General features: G+C 50.2%; 1 protein-coding gene across 5 annotated transcripts in view; it reads left to right on the top strand.

Moving 5' to 3' along the window:
- The window catches only part of LOC144943643 (SRSF protein kinase 2-like), a 70933-nt gene that overhangs the window by 42732 nt on the left and 9026 nt on the right, over window positions 1–19175 (top strand). For all 5 annotated transcript variants that reach the window (XM_078871309.1, XM_078871308.1, XM_078871311.1 and 2 more), the window contains 10 exons: window positions 1313–1400; window positions 3073–3160; window positions 3950–4056; window positions 8540–8705; window positions 9853–9878; window positions 10814–11696; window positions 13824–14495; window positions 17516–17616; window positions 17835–17942; window positions 18547–18616. In XM_078871309.1, the coding sequence (XP_078727435.1) occupies window positions 1313–1400; window positions 3073–3160; window positions 3950–4056; window positions 8540–8705; window positions 9853–9878; window positions 10814–11696; window positions 13824–14495; window positions 17516–17616; window positions 17835–17942; window positions 18547–18616 (2309 nt within the window). The remainder of the gene's footprint in view (window positions 1–1312; window positions 1401–3072; window positions 3161–3949; window positions 4057–8539; window positions 8706–9852; window positions 9879–10813; window positions 11697–13823; window positions 14496–17515; window positions 17617–17834; window positions 17943–18546; window positions 18617–19175) is intronic.

Here is a 19175-nt window from a genome sequence, read left to right on the forward strand (position 1 = left end):
GTCCCCACTTGTCAGCCTGCGCATGGGGCGACACCCTCTCATTAGCATTCAGGCTCGAGCTTTCCCTTAAAGGGCCCTACTGGAGATGATTCATTTCTCGGCACCGTCGGTGACACCGCTGTCGCGCATTACATGAGTTTAACATAATTTAATTTAAGCGGCACAATGACCGAGCGGAGCGAGAATGGAAGCAGAGTGGGAATTATATTTTCGGCAACTGTCACGTTTGTGAAAATGGATGTCTTGGTAATGGGCCATTTCTGAAGAAAGCAGCGGAGAGCTTGGAGACGGGACCATGTGCCCGGATCTTTAGCTGGCGGCAAAATGCGCCGCACGATACGGCGTCCAGACAAAGCAGTGCCTCCCACGCAGAGCGTGTGCACACACACGCTGGTGCATCGGAAGCACTCAGAGCAAGCTGCAGCCAACCGCACCTCCAATTAGCGCGGTTGGCTACGTATGGTGCGAAAGAAGTTCAACTTACAAGGAGATGCTGCTCTCTGTCTAGAGGGAGAGAAACGGGGGGGACAGGTGAAGTGGATAGTGTCCCTCTCCCCACCGGATTTGGGAGGCGATGGAGGGTGGTGACGTCGCCACCTGGGTAGTCCCCGGGGACTGGCTTCTATTTGTGTGCCATAGTAGCGGTTGTGCACTGCAGGCCGCTAATGGGAAGGGTACGCGTGCGACTTGCTAATCCGCGGCAAGACACGCAGCTCCGCGAAAAGTCGGTGTGAAGCCGCAGAGGTGGAATTTTAAAGGGATGATTTCTCTAAATTTAAAACTGGTGATTCTTCTGCTCCTGAGAGGTCCGAGCTGGGTTTGTGTGTATACAGGAGTGGGGGGGCGGGGGATGGGGGGAGGAGTTATATAACGAGAGCCATGGTTAATTTGCGGAGTCGCCGGTGGCGGAGGAGGTGGAACGGCGAGCAGTCAGACATCAACGCGATTGCAAACGGAATATTCCCGCTTGCCCACGCGCAGGGCGGAAGGGTGGGGGTGGTGGTGTGCAGCGCAATATTCCGATGGCGTGGGGGTGTGGCAGTGATCGTGTGAGCGGAGAGCGCCCCGCTAAGCTGTACCACACAGCGAGGCTGCAGGGGTGTGAAGCTGCGCAAGCCAAGCAGGGTCTGTGGTGGCCCCGGGGTGTACAGGAGAGGGGGGCGGGGGGTGTTATTAGGGTAAAGCTTTAGAGAGAGAAAGATGCACATTTTCGCAGCAGTAATTGGCACAGGCGGGGGTGATTTGCTTATAAGTCGGAGGCCGCTCGACAGCTGGTGCCTCTGTAACGCTTGCTCTGCGCCGGCTTACGCAGGGGCAAGCGGTTCGTGGCCATGAAGGTGGTGAAGAGTGCGCAGCACTACACGGAGACGGCGCTCGACGAAATCAAGCTACTGAAATGCGTGAGTGATGGCAGCACCATCATCGACTCTAGCTCGTGCGCGTCACACTTGTGCGCACACGCCTACGCACGCACGCACAAATGGCAACGAGACACGGGTAGTGCACAGCGTTATCAGACGTGGAGAATATTAAAAGGAGAGCTGCGATCTCTCATTTCTGTTGTGGCATAGAGCAGTGTCACAGTGGTCAGCCCTTTGCACTATGCACCCAATGACCTGAGGTCAATTACTGGCCACGGTTAACATGTACGGCGCAGTATCTCTGAACCACCTCCCTCGCCCTTAACCAACTCATACGAACCAGCTAAATGAGGTATGCAACCTGCCTGACTGACGGTGCATTGACAAAAGGCGGTAAAGTATTTTTTTATACATATTATGCTCGTGTGGCTATCACTGTAGCAGTAGTGTGGGAGGCCATGGGACGAGCCGCCTGTCGGTATCCCGTGATCCTGATCGTATGGGTGCCACTTCCCCTGCCGCCGAGCAGGTGGTATACTCTGGCTTGCCAGGAGAAGGCGGTACAGCAAAGTGCAGACTAATTTCGTCTGTCCCTTCTGCATGGGCTCGAGTGTTGCCCCCCTCACATGTGCGGGCTTTGTCCGGGTGCTCCAGTTTGCTGCCAACATCGGTGCACTCATTAATTCGCTGAAGAAAACACCTTTATATATAAAGGACTGCAGAGCTTGGGCAGTTGTTGGTAGCGCCAGTTCACCGCCTGGCTGCTGCCTTCCAGCGTGTCTGTGGTTCCTCGGCGATTGTGAGATGCGATTTTTATGAACGATGACGCGGTATGTCAAACTAGACATTGTTATTATTCGGCTATATTGCTTCCTGCTGCATGCAGGAAGTAGCTTAGGTGCGGGATAACAAAAGCAGCACAATGGAGAAGGCACAGCTGCATGAGGCCATATGGTCGGTTACAACTTAAAAGCACCGCAGGGCGCAGCTCACTAATTGGGAAGCTCATTACTGAAAAGCTGTCCACAAAATGAGTGTGATTCGACAGGAATATGATTGTGTATCCACACTTGAGGCTCGTTTGAAGCCTATTTCTCCAATTTTATCCCGATTGTGCTTTCGGCCTTTTGTTATGAGACGAAGAATCGATGCGGAGCAGTGCAACAACCCTTAGTGTTAGAGAACAGCCCACCGAAGTGGATACTATGGAGTTACCTCTGACAATTCCTTCAAGTAAACTCTGGTCTCCACATATTAGCAGGAAATATTTTTTTTGTTAGCCCCTTCATCATTATCCCTGCGACTGTGAAACCGATATTATTAAGTCTTAAAGCTGGAATGTATCCAATTTAAGTGCAGAACCAAATTTTACGTGATGGGTTTTTTTTGTGGAGTCGCTCGTGATCTGGCTACAGTTGAGAACCCGGTTTAACCACAGGCAGCTGCCTGGATGTGAACTCGGGGTCTCAGCAGTTCGGCTCAGCGTTCTGACCTCTTGCGGCCACGCAGTCAACTCAACCAGAAAAAATTTAATTGGAGGTAAAAAAAACGTAGCCTGGTTGCAAGAAGCAGCTTTAGGAGCCAGACAAACAGCAGCATGCGCACAAGGAGGGAAACGTGCTTCCAGAGTTCAATGAAGCCCATCGTTGTGAATTTGCGGGCGTGAGAGAATTGAGGGTCGGTCGCCGTGCGTCGCCGTCTCGCGACACAGGTGCGGGACAGTGACCCGTGCGACTCGAACCGTGACATGGTGGTCAACCTCCTGGACGACTTCAAGATCACGGGCGTCAACGGCACGCGTATCCTTCACACTACCGCCACGCGGGCGTTTCCAGCCAGGGCTTCACTTTTCACTCGGTATTTTCTGGGTCACCAACTCAGACAGACCCAGGTGACGTTCAGCCCATGTCCCGCCACCTTGCGGATAGGCATCGCTGAGGTACACGCGCGGGGTGTCATCAGAGAAATGTGCAGACGGCCTTTGCACGACGTCGACCATTTTATATTTTCAAGGAAGAAAAAATGTTAATAAAGAGTTCCCTATTAATTACCTAATGAATGTTGCATTTTTTAAAGTTATAATCTCTATGTACAGTGTCCTATCTCAAAGACGTTGGTGATCATGGCCTTCGTTACATTTACCTCAGTTCATGATATTACTCAAGAATGTGGAATTTCAAACTCCCAGATGCATCCAATTTTACAAATTGCTTTTGTAACTTAATTCTCTATCTTTCCCGGCTTCTTGTACTTATATTTTTATCACTAAAGATACATTTAATACTTTCATTATAAAACACTTTCTTGTGGATATACAATCAAATTTGTTTTCCTCATATGAGTGACTTTGAAAAACGACTTGACCCCTCTGAAATGTTAGCTGGCTGCGCCAGTAGCAACTGTATAAAGTAATTCTGTATGCAGCCATTTAGGCATCAGAGTGGTTTCTCTGTGACATTCGCTGGCTGAGGGGGCGGGCAGCCCAAGTGGCATTTTAAATATTGTAATTGGAAGTCGAGGCCCGGTGGTCCGACAGGCAAGCGAAGGTTGAACGCTGGAAGGTGGTGGAGCCTTGACAAGACCCGCAGACGTGTGCATGGTGTTTGAGGTTCTCGGTCACCACCTGCTCAAGTGGATCATCAAGTCGAGCTACCAGGGCCTACCCACGCCGTGCGTGAGGAGCATCATTCACCAGGTAGGGCAGCCCCTGTTCCCGTGTGTCTGCGCGTGCCCGCGCACTTCCACCACAAAGCTACCACGAGAAGGCGCAGGGCTTCGTGTTGGAGAATTCCCATTATTAATTCGTCTCATTTTGTGTGAAAATGTCTCGATGCCTGCGTCACTGACTCCAAGGAAAATCTCGAGAGCGATGTGATCTGGTCATAGTGTGAATTTGGCCCTAAATGTCCTGTGGTTAATGGAGGCACAGGTTTGCAATGAAGGTTGCATGGCATGCTCTGTGTAAAGTTATGAACGCCTTGGCGAAGAAGCTATCTATGCAGTGGTTGGTGCATCGCTGTCTGAACCCAGTGACCTGTGTTAGATTTTCGACAACGGTGTTTATTGATATCTGAACCAGTCCTGGAATCCTCCGACTTTCACCAACCCACATTGACCAGAGTGGTGACGTTTTTGCCAAACAACGCGCACAACAGGGAGGCATTCATCCAGCAGTGGATTTTTAAAACATGTAATATTTGATTGCGTATGCCTTGGAGACATGCCGCTAAGGCTGCTGTGCGAAGTGTTAACGCGCGTGCAAATTATTTATCATCTGCATTCAAACTGCACTGTCTTTTCCGACTGTCGCATGCAGTTGATCGGAACGAAATAATTAAAACATTCCCAACTCCTGCAGGAGCGAATCCTCAGGAAGTGCTCATACTGGGTGATGGCATCAAGTGATGAGAGAGAATGCAGCCCATACCCACCCACCCACTTGGCGCTAAATAAAATGTGCCGCAGTAAATTACTTTATGACGGACGCAGAACATTTCTGGTTGTTATGGCAGCATTATCTGCAGGGACCGGTTTGTTAACCGTCACACGTGGACCAATCCGACCGTGTTTAATAGTATCCGTGCAAAATATTGCTCAGCTCACAGGGAGCTCTGTGGGGGGGGGAGGGGGGAGATTGTCATCGTGTGATAGACAGGCTAAATGGATTTTTATGGGGGCTGTTGCACGGCGCTGGTCGTTTTTCTCCGTCAATGTCACCGTCCACTAGAGATTCGTTATCCACAACCACAGCAATAGCTGTGAGCGCCGCGGAATGTGGTGCACAAAGAGTTTTGAGATGGGTACTATGTGCCCGCCGCTCTCACTTCACTACCATTGTCCGTTATCCATATGCCTCACTATTTTTTGTGCACCTGGGACAGGTGGAATTTGTTTTTACTTGGGCTGTTGTGCGGATTTGGCTGTTTCTACCCTGATAATAGCCAGCAATTTAATTTTGCTGGGAAGAATGTGTCGGCCAGGTCTCCTGAGCTTGGGGTCTGCCCGTGACCCGGAGTTGTGTGTGGACACGGAGTAACAGCATGTGATGGGCACAAGGACATAGAAATCCACGGAGCAGCCTTTCTGTTTTATCCTTTTCGGCTTTCCTATTTACAATGGAATAGAATATTTACAATTTTCACAAACAATATCGACAGCCACGTACCATTTAATATGATAACCCTATCCTGGCACCTCTTGTCAAAATAAGGATGCTCTTATTTAGGATAAATGGCTGGTGCTATTAATTAGGGAACACATGTTTTAGGTCAGAATTAGGATGCTTGTTGTGATGCGATGATCAGCACACTGAACTTGCAATCCAGAGATCATCAGTTCCATCTCCCGGCACAGCAGTTGAAACAATGGTGCACGTTTCCGAAATGCCCCCTCCGCTGTCCACTCGATACAACTGGGTATGCTGCATTAAAGTCGATCGACAGGTTGCGTGTGGTGGGGTAAAGTGTGAGTCCCCGCACGTCTTCTGCCAGTAATGGTGTGAGCAATTGTAGGGCTGCAACCTTGATCTTTTAGACGAATACAAAATCTTGTTAAACACCACTGTATAAAAGGGCCTTGTATTTCCCTTACCGATAGATTGAAACGTCAGTGCTATTGTTGTATAAACGGTTGTGAAAACAGGTGGCACTTTGGAAGTATTTTCTAAATCTGCTGTCGTAAACGCTGCTGTTTCATGAGAATGGGCACAGTTAACGGCAGACGCCCGTGGAGGCCAGAAGGGGGCATCAGCGTGTCCTAGAACACTGGTCAACACACTTTTTCTGCCATAAGGTATTCCAACGGTTTTAAGGTAATTTTGGGGTGCTGATTCCAAGTCTGGCATCAGTTTTTGTCTATCACATCATTTTCAATAAAAACTGCAGAAGAAAAATATTAAATAAATGTGGATATCTACATAAAATTATATTATAAACACACTATCCTAAAAATACAGCACCATATTTTAACACTAAAGCAGTCACTGACTCGCAACAACTTGCAATCATAAGTGACACAGTTAATTTCGGGTAAAATCAATTAAAATGGGGTATGCCGATAGCATAAAAATGAGATGTGATAGAGCAAATCTGAGATCAGATTTGGAATCAGCACCTTGAAATTAGTCTAAAACAACTGCAAAAGTTCAGGCCAGAAAAAAATGTTTTTTTGTTGTTGACCAGTGGAATCGTTCTGCCAGCGCCGCCCAGCCGCGGGGGACCGTTTCCATTAGCAGACTCGATTGATCGCTCCCTCTTAGCTCCAGTGCATCACTGCTGCACATTGTCGTCATTGTTGTCGTTATAACACCGGACCATTGTCCGTTCTTTCACGCCTCACCTGATTTCTCGCGTGCGTTGTCATTTGTGCTTTTCAGAGTCAAATTGAAGCCCTTGTTTAAATCTCGACTTTGTTAATAGACTGACTGCAGCTTGCCTGGATTGCCACTTTGTCAGCCGGTCCTGCATGGGAATTACCACCAGGGCTCAATCACAGCCGGGTCTGTCCGGGTTTTCAACCCGGATAATATTTCTCTGTGCACCCAGCACACAACATCCAGTACAGTAAACACTTGAATTGCGAGCATAATTCGTTCTGGAAACGTGTTTGTAATCCAAAGCACTCGTATATCAGTTGTGATCACGTGACACTCGGCAGACAAAGCATATACACGTACTACTCGTATTGCAAGACCTCGCTGGTTTATCAAATTAATATTTATTTTTAAAATGTGCTCGTCTTGCAAAACACTCGCAGACCAAGTTACTCGCAATCCAAGGTTTTCCTGTATATCTTTCACTACGGTTGTGGCCACTAGTCACGTGCTACCGACTCCAGTCTAACAGCCACTCGGTAAGTATTTACTAGAGAAATTAGTCTCAGCCTGCGAAGTTCACAAAGCGTGGTGAGTTTGGCCCCCCAACAACAAATTGCAATAATGTCATGAAGCAGGGTGGGGCGTTTGGCCTAACATTCGCACAGGCATGGATGGCTGTGCTACATGTTGGTATTGTGTTTGTCGATGGCGCTTGCAGTTTTATTTCGGGCAATGCCATTTGGTGGAGGTGGGAGGATGGAGCCTGAACTGTTGGTCTCATGCTGCCCCCCCCACTGTGGTCTATGCCGGATTCAAGCATGGCATCGGTGTTTAGCTTTACATTAAAGGGCCCTTGGCTCCCTGCAGGCCAAGGGTGCTCGTCAATCACAATTAATTGTTTGTCTTTGCGCCCGTGCCATTCTGTTCCGTGGTTCACTGTGCGCACACGTGGGAGTTGCGAGCTGTGTGAGTTTCATGCTGATTGACTTCCTTTATTGGAAATTAAATGAACCGGGTCGCCCACGTAAACTACAGAGGTGGGATCCATGCTGCGAGGTTTTGTTTGCACCTCTTAATTGAGCAGCCCGTGGTGGGGTTGTACTCAATTAAGACGGTAGTTTGTTATTAATCTCACTCGTGACCCTCGTTAACCTCCCGATCGCTCCTACAGTCTCGTCTCTGCTGATGCTATGATGGCATTTATCTCCAAGTGGCTCCGTCAGTGTCTTCTTACAGAATATTGTGTTGTAAGCCAGCTATTCTAGATGCACATGTGGCTACTGTGGCACTGCACCTTCAAATGCCGTTGCTTCGAGATTTTCCATAATTCCGCTGTGGAATAAGTTTGTACAGCCTCATCGTCAGCTGCCATGTGAAGATCGATGGTCATTGAACCGTTAGCCCCAAAACTGGCCTATTGGTACCAGCTAGGGTGGCAAATGCATTAGGGTTCGTGTTGTGTTGGAAAATTGTATCACAGATCACAAATACGCTTGACAGCATTGTTACCATGGTATCTTTTTATTAGAAAAATGCCATTAAATGGGTGCCGTAGTATGTTTGATAGAAAAATATGATTTTGGGAGGGGAAGAAAATAAATATATTAATATTTTGACAAGAAACACGTATGGAATAAGATGAATATAATGCCGGTCTACAAAACAGATAGCATAAAAAGTCTAAGCTTGACGCTCGTAGTGAATACTGGTAGCATCTGCCATCCCCGGGGGGGTGTACCGACCAACCCCCTTGACTCATGGTGGGGCTAAACGGAAGAAAAGAGAGACAGATTGCGCTTGTGACCGATACGTGGTCTCCCACACCCCCCCCCCACACCCCTTGCACGTGTGACCATGTGCGCAGGTGCTGCAGGGCCTGGACTACTTGCACACCAAGTGCAAGATCATCCACACGGACATCAAACCCGAGAACATCCTGCTGTGCGTGGATGATGCGTACGTGCGGCGCATGGCCGCCGAAGCCACACAGTGGCAGCAGCAGGGGGCACCGCCCCCCTCTGGATCTGCGGGTGAGCAGCACACTCTGCTCGGCATCACTCATGCAGGCGGCGGGGAGGGGGAGGTGCTCTGAAAAAACGTCCCGTGTGGTAGGAACTCAAGGGAAGTGGAGCTGCTTTAAACCGGTGGAAGATTTAGGGTTAGAACTTGAGTTCTGAATGGAATTGGCCACTTGGAGTCTTTTTTTATACTTTTGGCTGTGTTCAGCAACCACAAATAAATTCTAACAGTGGAAATTAAATGGAATGGAAGTAAAAATGGGCATGACCAGTAAATAAATGTGGGTGGGGGAGCGATACAGTCCTTGGGTATTGGTCGGCGCTTGTGGGAACGAGGTTCCTAAACACACCAGTCTTGTTATGGCCTTGTACGCTAATATGTAATCTGAAATAAATCCAGGGCACCTGTGAAAATGACATGGTTCACCTAATATTGTTTCTCTTAGCTAAATATTATCAGGAAATATGATTCATTATTTGGTTTATTTTGGGTTAGGTCATGTAGGTATAATGTCATTTTTTTACTATAGACTCTCCACCACCAACAGAACCAAGCGGATTAAGTTGATTTGGTTTTTCAGCAAAACCAGTCATAATTTTGACATTTTTGTATGACGTTTCGATAGCGTTTACATCCAGCATCATTGGGTGCTCATATAAAAAAAAACAGTCTTTATTCCCTCTTTCTCTCTTGGATGTGTTCTTATCAGGTCATAGCACCGTGTGTTGTCCGGCACGATGCCCGACGTTTCGCTCCTGTAGAGCAAAACGCCAAACATCGCGCCGTACAACACGTGGCACAACCCAAAAACACATTGGAGAGCTATGCAGCAGCACGACCGCGACATGTACGGTGTTAATTGACGACCCTGGACACCCGTGCGAACGAGATGTTTTATCTAAGGGGATTTTCCAGGTGAAATATCTTAATTAGTGAATAGCACCCACTCTCTCTCTGCTCTGAAGAAATACCATTGTCAGAAACATCAGCCTGTACTGGTATAAGATAGCGTTTTATTATTTTCTCGTTTATATATAGTTTTAAGTTTTAATTATAGGGGGAGCATGTGTGGGATTTGGCTGCGTTGATGCAACCTGTCTGACAGCATTCGTTTCTGTGCTCTTGCTCCCCCGTCCCCCCCACCTCCACCCCCAATAGTGAGCACGGCTCCACAGGAGAAGCAGGTGGGTGCCTCTGTCACTCGTCGTCACGCCGGGATCGTTAATCGCACTTAGAGTTCCTTTTTCCCGGCCGTGTTGCCCGCTTTGCCGGAAGTGTGTGGGTGTGCGTGGGCGTGCGTGCGTGCGGCACGATTTGTTCCGCGGCGTTATTTATAGCTTTGTGTTGGCACCATTCATAGACGTGGTGCCACGACACGACACTCGGTTTTGAAGTGCCTCGATGGATTTCATGAAAATCCTTCTCGTCGCGGCGTTTGAAATTGAAATTTAATTGTGAGCCGGGCCCCCGGGCGCCGGGCGCGCGCCTGCCAATTGGCCGAGCGATTAATTCCATCTCGAGGCTGAGCAAGCGCGGCATTGTGGGGTTCTCTCCAAAGGGCGAGCGGGGATTGAATCCACGTTTATTACAAGAGTGAAGAAGTAATGGAGGCTGTGATTGGTATCTTCTCATGAGAAATCTTGAAAACGCCAGCCAGAAAAAAAAGAGAAATGAACGGTCGACCTCTGTCACGTACAAGACAATCGGAATTGGCCTGATTGATATTATTGTTCCTGCTCTGTTAATATAAAAGCAATGAAAAGAAAATGGAATAAAAAAACTGCCGCATAATTATATGCGTTAAAAATAGAATCCACTTTTCAAGAACATGAAGCTGATATTGCAGCATATTTGGCAAGGACATCAATTTAGTACTGAATTGATGGTGAGGTAATTAATCGGAAAGAAAACGGGGTTTGAGAATTTTTTTTTAAATCTCCACCTTTGTTTAGAGTCAAAATGAGGAATGTTAATCTGCGGGAAGGGGCCTGTGTAATTAACGTGCTGCTTGTTATTGCAATTGTGTGTGTGTGTGTGTGCATCGACCCGATCTGTGTGTGCACTGACACGCCCCGGCGCGACTCCGGTGGCTTCTGCTTCTCCCCCCCCCCCCTCCTAGATGGGGAAACTCTCGAAGAACAAGAAGAAGAAACTGAAGAAGAAGCAAAAGCGACAGGCGGAGCTTCTGACGCAGCGCATGCAGGAGATCGAGGAGATGGAGCGCGAGGCCGAGCGGCGCCGGCAACTCGACACGGGGCCACAGTCCCTCGAAAGTAAGCACGATCAGGACGGGCCGCCGGACGGCCGCGAGCCTCGCTGCGCTACACCGACGCCTCTACTCGAGCAGCAACAACAGATCGAGCCCCAGTGCAAGCAGGCGGCCTCCCAGGAAGGCCAGGGCCAGGTGGAGGACAGCCAGGCGATGTGCAGAGATGGCCAGGAAACACCTCTGCACGGCGCGTCCCAGAAGCAAGAAGGTCAGACCCCCCCGAACGAGGTTAGGAGCGTGGCGAGCGAGCCGCAGAGCCTCCTGCTGGACGGTCCGAAGCTTTGTGACGCCCAGCCACCGCAGCAGCACGAGGCTAGGCCTCAGCGATCTCCCCACAATGCTTTGCAAGAAGAAGAGAAGGACTCCCAGAAGACGCAGCGGGAGGAGCAGTCGGGAGGGCGCGAGTCACGCAGCGCTCTCCCCAAAGATGGCACCGATACGCAGCGGAACGCACGCACCGATGACTCTCAGTCGCACGAGCCGCCGAGGCCCCTCGCTACGAGCGCTGTTCAGGACGCGCCGCTAGACTTGCGGGCCGAGGGCCATGGTGCAGCGCAGGGCGACTCGGCCACAACCCATACCGCCACCACCACCACCGTCATGTCCCTTGTTGCAAGGGAGTGCGAGCGGCCGTCGAAGGACGCAGTGCGGTGTGACGTGGACCCTCCCCAGCATGCCACCGTGCCGCAGCAGGAGTCTGTGGATGTTGCTGATGAGGATGATGGCGATGAATGTAAGACGCTTCTTCTAACCCGCATCTAACACGCCCGCTGTCCAGTGCGGTAGAACCTCCCACAGTTGCAGCTCCCTCCTGAAGCAGTAACTCCACACTGCTGCAGCTTTGATCAATAACGACTTCATACGGAATTTCTGATGTAAGCTACTTCATGAGTAATGCTCGCCCCCATTACGACCGCATATCATCATTTGCGGTCGTTAAGGTTTAACGATGCCTCAGGGTTTGAACACCAGGTTGCGCAAACTTGGAAATTCTGGAGGTGAGGGTTCACATGATGCAACTCAGTGGCGAGTTTTAAATCTCCTCCAGTAATGTGAAGAACCACTCAGGTGTATCTCCATTTATTGGACCCTAGCAGCCATACATTAATCCCTGAGAAAGCCACCTCTGATGCTGGGATTTTGTTATAATTTGGCTGCTGCACTTACCAAAATTATAAAAAAGTAACGGAGGTTCCACCGCACTCTGTGTACTAATTTACGCCGCTTTAAATTATTTGCGATTGTCACACGGTACTATTAATCCTGGAATGGTTTTGTGGGCAACGCGTAATTAACTTTCCGCGTCGCTCGCAGCGCATTGATATGCCGGGTGCGTCGCGCCACCACTACACAGCCACGATCGTGGCCAAGCTCGTGTAATGGATGTTTGTAACGCTCTGGATGCATCCTTAACCCTCGTTATCCCCTACTGCCATGCCCGGGCGCGGCGCACGCGATAAATGGTGTTGCCGGCAGACTTGCCTGGCTGAGATTCCGGCTTTTGGAAATTACGGAATGGATCACAACAACACTGCTTACACCACTCTCCCTAATCCTGCTCGAACAACCTGCGCCGCCGTGTTCCTGCTGCTCAAATGAGCGTTGAGGCATTGGTGCTCATCTCCTCTCGAGAGCCTTGAGCCAGTGGTACAAATTCCACGTGAATATGGCAGGGGCATGTCTATCCTTGGACAACTTCCCCCGCAAAGTGACATTCATTTTATGGATCCCGGAGCGAGGGATGATTGGCTGCATCCAAACATCCAACATTAAACGTTATCAAACAACCCAATTGAAATGCGCGATCAGAGTCCGCGTTTGACGTGGGCGTGTTAATGAACGCGCGGTGGCGGGGATGTGTGTGAGCACGCCCTGTGCCCGGCAGCGATAATGAGGCTCCACTGCCGCACGTCGGCAAGATATTACTCATCACCACGTTGGCTCTCGGGAATCTCTCACCGCCGAACCCCCTGCCCTACCTGTGCTTGTACCGTGTCTACGCTTCGGGTATGGGTAGGGGAAGGCTATTCATACGCTGAACGGTTCACATATATTAACTGCTTATCTAACGTACCAGTGCATGGTGAGGTCACAACCCCACTCGCGTTCCTTCCACAAATTATTTTTTCTTTTTTCTTTCCGGCGGTAAGGCCACATTTCTCGCTTGCGGGGGAACTCGCCCCCTCCCGTACAGTTCACCGCTGGCGCGAGTGTGTGTGGGGCTCTCCTCCCCACTCGCCCCCCCCCCCCCCATTTCGGTCGACGAGTGGCTCCTCGCGCCCTGCCACTGAGAGAAGCGCTCTGCAGCACACGCCCCCTGTGCCACACGCCACACTCGCCACTGTTTACAAAGACCAGCTGTTGTTTGTAATTTCACTTGTGTGTTTGGTCACCTGCGCAACGCTGCTGCCTGTGACTAAATGACCCGGAATACACCGGATAGCATTTCAATGAGCGACTGCTGTGCATAACAGGTGTTATAGGCTGCTGCGAGGGCTGCATGGTGGACCGCTGGTGCTGCAAAATCCTTGGGCTGTCCATGGCTGGTGTTGTACGTTCTGTTAGTCCAGTCCGCCAAAATGCAAATTGAATTACAATTAAAAGGCACTAAGCCATATGTATTGTCAACACTGCCCTATAGCGTTACAAACATCCAAACATTAGCCTCTCGCATTTTTCTGCTTGAAGTTAGTTACAAATGCGGTAAGTTTATTATTATGTATTTACCTGCGCACTGCACTGGCAACGGAGTCTTGTCTCTGTGCCGCGCCGTCGCCAGGCATTCGGCACGAGCGGTCGCGGCAGCGCTGCTGGCTGACGGGCAGCACATGCGGTTTCCTCCCCCGATGTGTACCCGCAGCTGAGTCGAGCGAGACGAACGTGGCCTACGAGTGCGGCCATGTCCCCGCGGACCCTCTGGACCGCAGCGGCAGCGGCAGCTGCTGCATGAATGGCGCCGGCTGCTCGCACGCGCCGGTGGCAACGGCGGCGGCGATAGCGGACGCAACGACAACGGTAATTGCAGCGACGCTCAAGAGGATCGTCATCGCCAACGGGAAGACGCCCGGGCAGCTGGTCCTCGCCGAGGAGAACGGCTGCCTTGGCGACGAGAGTAGCGGCGGTTGCTACGACGACGTGGTCACCAGCGGGAACGGCGGCGGCCTGTGCGACGTAAGGTGTCGCGCGCAGCCGGACGCGGGGCCCCACGCAGGGCCCAACTCCGCGCTCCCCGCCCTGGGCTCCGCCGGAGCCCCAGCGAGACAACAGCGGCGGTTCAGTTTCCCGGAGGGGTGCGTGCAGTGCAACGGACACCTGCCCAACGGCCGGCACGGCAGCCCCAGCTCGCAGCTCTCAGGCGCCAGCTCCCTCCTATCTGGTGGGCGCTCGGCCTCCATCCTGTCGGGCATGTCGAGCAGCTACTCGCTCTACTCGGAGTGCTCCACTGTGGTGGACAGGGACGAGTTTGGGGAGGACGAGCCGGAGCGCAGGAGCCGCACGGTGTCCACCTCCAGCGTCAGCGACTCGGCGCGCAGTGAGTTGACACTCGCACACTCTGACCGCTCCGTCCGAAACCCTGCCTCTCCATCTCACGCTCTCTCCTGTGCTATATTGTCCACTATAACTCCAACACTCTACTCCCCACATCCCATGCTGGCCCCTCTCCATCCCATACTCTTCCATCTCCCTCCCACGTTCTCCCTTCTCCCACGCTCTGCCTCCCATGCTGCCCCTATTATCTCCCATAATATCCGCTATAACTCCGATAGCTCATTCCCACATATTCCAGCACTCGTCTCTGCCACACTCTTCCCCTCGAACACCCAATACATTCATCCATCAACTTCCAGACTCTCCCTTCACCCTCTCGACAAACCTCACACCACCTGTCTCCAAGCTGTCCTCCTCTGCCTCCCGTGTGCCACCCCACACCCGGTTTGTGATCACAGAGTGAGCCCTCCGTCGTGTGTTGATGCTATGGGTGCCAACACTGGCATCATGACAACAGCCAGCCATTGTTTTGGCCGATGAAGTCTGCTGAACACCCCCCCCCCCCAAGTCTCTGCCGGCAGAAACGTTGGCCTGACTTTCGCATTATAGCAGCAAACATAGTTCATGAACACGTGTCAGGGAAATTTACATTGGAATTTGACACGTTTTAAAATACCGTGACAACCAATGCCAAATTTATAAATAACAACACGTGATGTTGTTATAATCGTATACAGGGTGCTTCAAAACATGTTTAACACTTCCGAGAATTTGCAACAATACTACAAGAAATGTGCCTCCGGGCTCTGGAGAACACCTGGTGAAGATTCCAGGCAATCTGTTGACGATGATCGTGAACAAGTGGAGACTCTTTGACTTTTTTAAGCTATTAACATGACATTTTAACCTTATGGCGGGACCCCGGGGTCCCATAAGCCCCCGGCTCTCGCATAAACATGTTATAATATTCTTGGTTCTTTCGGTAAAGTCACGTAGAAGGGAAATAATAAAATAATAAAAATAAAACACTTATATTCTCACGACGGTTTCGATTGCAACACAAGCAATCATCATCAGGTGCTGTGGTTTTCACACCTGATGATGATTGCTTGTGTTGCAATTAAAACGTCGTGATAATTTAATTGTTTCATTTTTATTATTGCCCTTCTACGTGACTTTACCGAAAGAACCAAGAATATGAATCCCTGCAGTCCCGAAAGCTTTAAATAGAAAATTATATTATAATGTCAACGAAAACTTTGCTCTTTTTCACCAATGGGTTTGAAGGATGGTGGCAAGTGTTGTCTTGTTAAACTATGCCTTTTAAACAGAAAACTACTTACCTGCAGGACCTCTATTTAAATACACTATCGAAAACATAATTTACACCCCTCTGTCAATCATCGTGTTTTTCAGTGTGGATTTGTGAACACACTTTGTAAACAGTAGATAAAATAGTATGCGTTTTAAATGCGCTGTTCATATTGTAACAAGCGTTTATACCAATGTTACTCTACAAAGCAGTGGGTCGCCGCTCCTCTTATCCGCATTGATACGAGCGGTATGTGGGGACTGGCTTAACCGCAAAAAAAAACCTATCTGCACAGATGCATATGGACAAGAGAAGTATTATCAAACAGGAGGAATTAACGGTGCAACGCATGTCATCTGTTAAATATCTGCAGGTAATAGGATTGTCATCGATTGATCCTGGCTGCAGACATTCGTAGGTCACAAATAATAATGAAGATAAGAGAGCAGTTTCACTGTATTATGCATCCCGTTATGACAAATAAAGGACTTAAATTCTTAGTTTTTTTCGGTAAAGTCACGTAGGTAAAAAATTAAAATAACTTAAATCACAACGTTTCAGGCGCAACACAAGCGTCCTTCTTCAGGTGGGGACAATTTAGCGAAAGCACAAGACGCACCGCTTAAGTGTGTCTCAAAGGTGGCTGTGACGAGTAATTATATAGTCGCGACTATATAATTACTCGTCACACCCACCTCTAAGTTGTCCCCACCTGAAGAAGGACGCTTGTGTTGCGCCCGAAACGTCGTGATTTAATTTATTTTAATTTTTTACCTACGTGACTTTACCGAAAAAACCAAAGAGTATGGATCCTTGCAGTCACGAAAACTTCAAATCTAGAATAAAGGACTTAAGTCGTGTAGGCAGTTTGAGCAGCTTTGGGTAAGACTTATGATCCTGCCCATACCCGAGCATGGAGTGCATTCTCTTGTTCAGCTCTTGTGCGCATTCGTCCTCGCTGCGCTTGGACACGACATGACAACAGAATGATCCACACCAGGTGGGTCGAGGCGTTTATGTGCACGGTGGGACGGAGTCGGCAAAAATAAGTTAATTACGATTTTGACTTCCATTTATTCGGGACCCCGGGGTCCTGCCATAAGGTTCACTTGTTATCGTGTTGCAGTGTACAATCCGTTTTTAAGCACCCTGTATATTAATCATCATCGTCATCATTTATTATTCATACCCCACCTCCCATGCAATACATCTCCAGCTTGAGGCCTAAATAATGCTGTTGTATGTTGCCTGTGCACTGTGTGCATGTGTGCTGTGTGTGTCATATAAGTGGGGAGCAATAGGGCAGTCCTTAGTGCGCTGCACTACCAACTTGGCAACCGGAGATCGATTTCCATTCACAGCCAACATCGGTGACGAATATCTGAACTGTTCCTGGGCCTCGCCTAGGTCATCTCATGCTCAATTGAGTACCTGGTGTGGTGTGTTAACATCAGCACTCGGGAGACAAAGGTGGCCGGGCGTGGTGCTGGCCTCCCACCCCCTCGTGTGCCTTACCGCTCTTCGTATATGTTTGCTTCCGGCACAATCTGTTCAGGCTATACGGAGGATCATTGTCTTTGTGTGTATTGTGCTGTGTATTGTGCTGTGCACTGTGTGCTTTCTGTGCTGTGTACACTGTGCCCTGTGTTGTGTATGTGCGCTGCATGCTGTCCGTGTACTCTGTGTGTGCGTGTACTCTGTGCACACTGAGTGTGTCCTATGTACATTTTGTGTGTGCGCGCACCCCGCAGTGCCCCTCTGCGCCGCCGACCTTCTCGTCAACCCCCTGGACCCGCGCAACGCCGACAAGATCAACGTGAAGATTGCCGACCTCGGCAACGCCTGCTGGGTTGTAAGTTTCCACTCTTTAGTCTACGCCGGAGCACGCACGCAATCGCTCGTTCCCTCTGCCAAAGGGAGGCTCAGTAACGTCGGCGCCACCGCAGTGCCGAGCCGTGCCGCCGACGCGAGAGAGGGGAGGCTGTGCCGGGCGTCCGCGGATTGTGCCGGGTGCTCACCGTGCTTCCCCCTTGTCGTCGCGTGTGTGCCCTGCCCGCCTCACCCTCCCAGCACAAGCACTTCACGGAGGACATCCAGACGCGGCAGTACCGCTCGCTTGAGGTGCTCATAGGGGCCGGCTATGGCACGCCCGCCGACATCTGGAGTACGGCGTGCATGGTGAGCGACGGTCCCCAACACGTGTCTTGCTAATTATATCAGATCTCCCACCCAACCAGCATGCAAAGCTCTTTACTCTGCCATAAGTTAGCCACTGCCCTCCCCACCCCCCTTTTTTTCCACCCCTCTTGTGTTAAAGGGACACGAGGGGAGGAGGGGCAACCCTGTACAATCCCAGCACCACGCTCTATAAATAACGACGCGTCAGGCAGTGTTTATTGTTGGTGTACCATGCGTCAGAAACGTGGAATAAAGAACAGCATTGCTCCGTTGCGCAGAGCCACACGCCGTCCTTGTTCTCTCGGCGCCACAGCCGGCGACCGAAACATCACATGACGCAACACCGATACGATCAAGTCTTCGGCAACCGGCGCTGACCAGCGTGGTAAACCGTGGTTCAGTGAAACCCCCATGACCCGCAGGACGATGTGGGGAGGCCTTGGTCCTTCCAGTAGTGGATTGACAAACGGCTGTACACGCGCACAAGTGCGATGCAGAGAAATGGCACCGCATAGCTTCGGGCCCCCTGCGTTGCACTCTTTTGTCTTCAGCTGCACATGGGCCCCTGCTCCCCCCCACCCCCTCCTGCCCCTGCCCTCTGTAGGCGTTCGAGCTAGCGACAGGAGACTACCTGTTTGAGCCTCACTCGGGAGAGGACTACTCGCGCGACGAAGGTGGGAGCACAGGCGGCGACGTCGCACGGGCTTCTGTGGTCGTGCATGGATTTATGCGTTCGCTTAACGTGGTGTTTCTCAGCTCCGATCCATGGGGCCCCTCCCACCCCACTAAGGTGCAGCTTTCATTGATATTATAATTATCAACCATCAGGCACATGCCGTGCAAAGCGGCCTAATTTGCATGGCTATAAAAGGTTGACAATCATAGTGGGAGATCGTGAGTACTGGAGTTGAGAAACACTGCTCTAACCTATCCTCTGTCAAATTAAGTAAACGTAATTAAGAGTTTATATTATTTATTGGCATCTCAGAGCGTTTATAAAATAAACTTGTGTTAAAAACAAGTTAAGCTTTTTAAAAATATTAACTTGCATCGTGTAAATTATGCCCTGTGTTTGCCATGCACTGTAGACAGGACTCTAACCCCAGTTACCCACATGCTTAACCTATCTTGTTAGCTTTCAAAAGCTAAGCAGGCTTTTTAGGCCTGGATCGTGCTTGGGTGTGCAACCTCCGTCCATACCAAGTGTTCTTAGGCAGCTGTGGAGCCGTACTA

The sequence above is a fragment of the Lampetra fluviatilis genome, chromosome 32, assembly GCF_964198595.1.
Source record: "Lampetra fluviatilis chromosome 32, kcLamFluv1.1, whole genome shotgun sequence".
Classification (NCBI taxonomy): Eukaryota; Metazoa; Chordata; class Hyperoartia; order Petromyzontiformes; family Petromyzontidae; genus Lampetra; species Lampetra fluviatilis.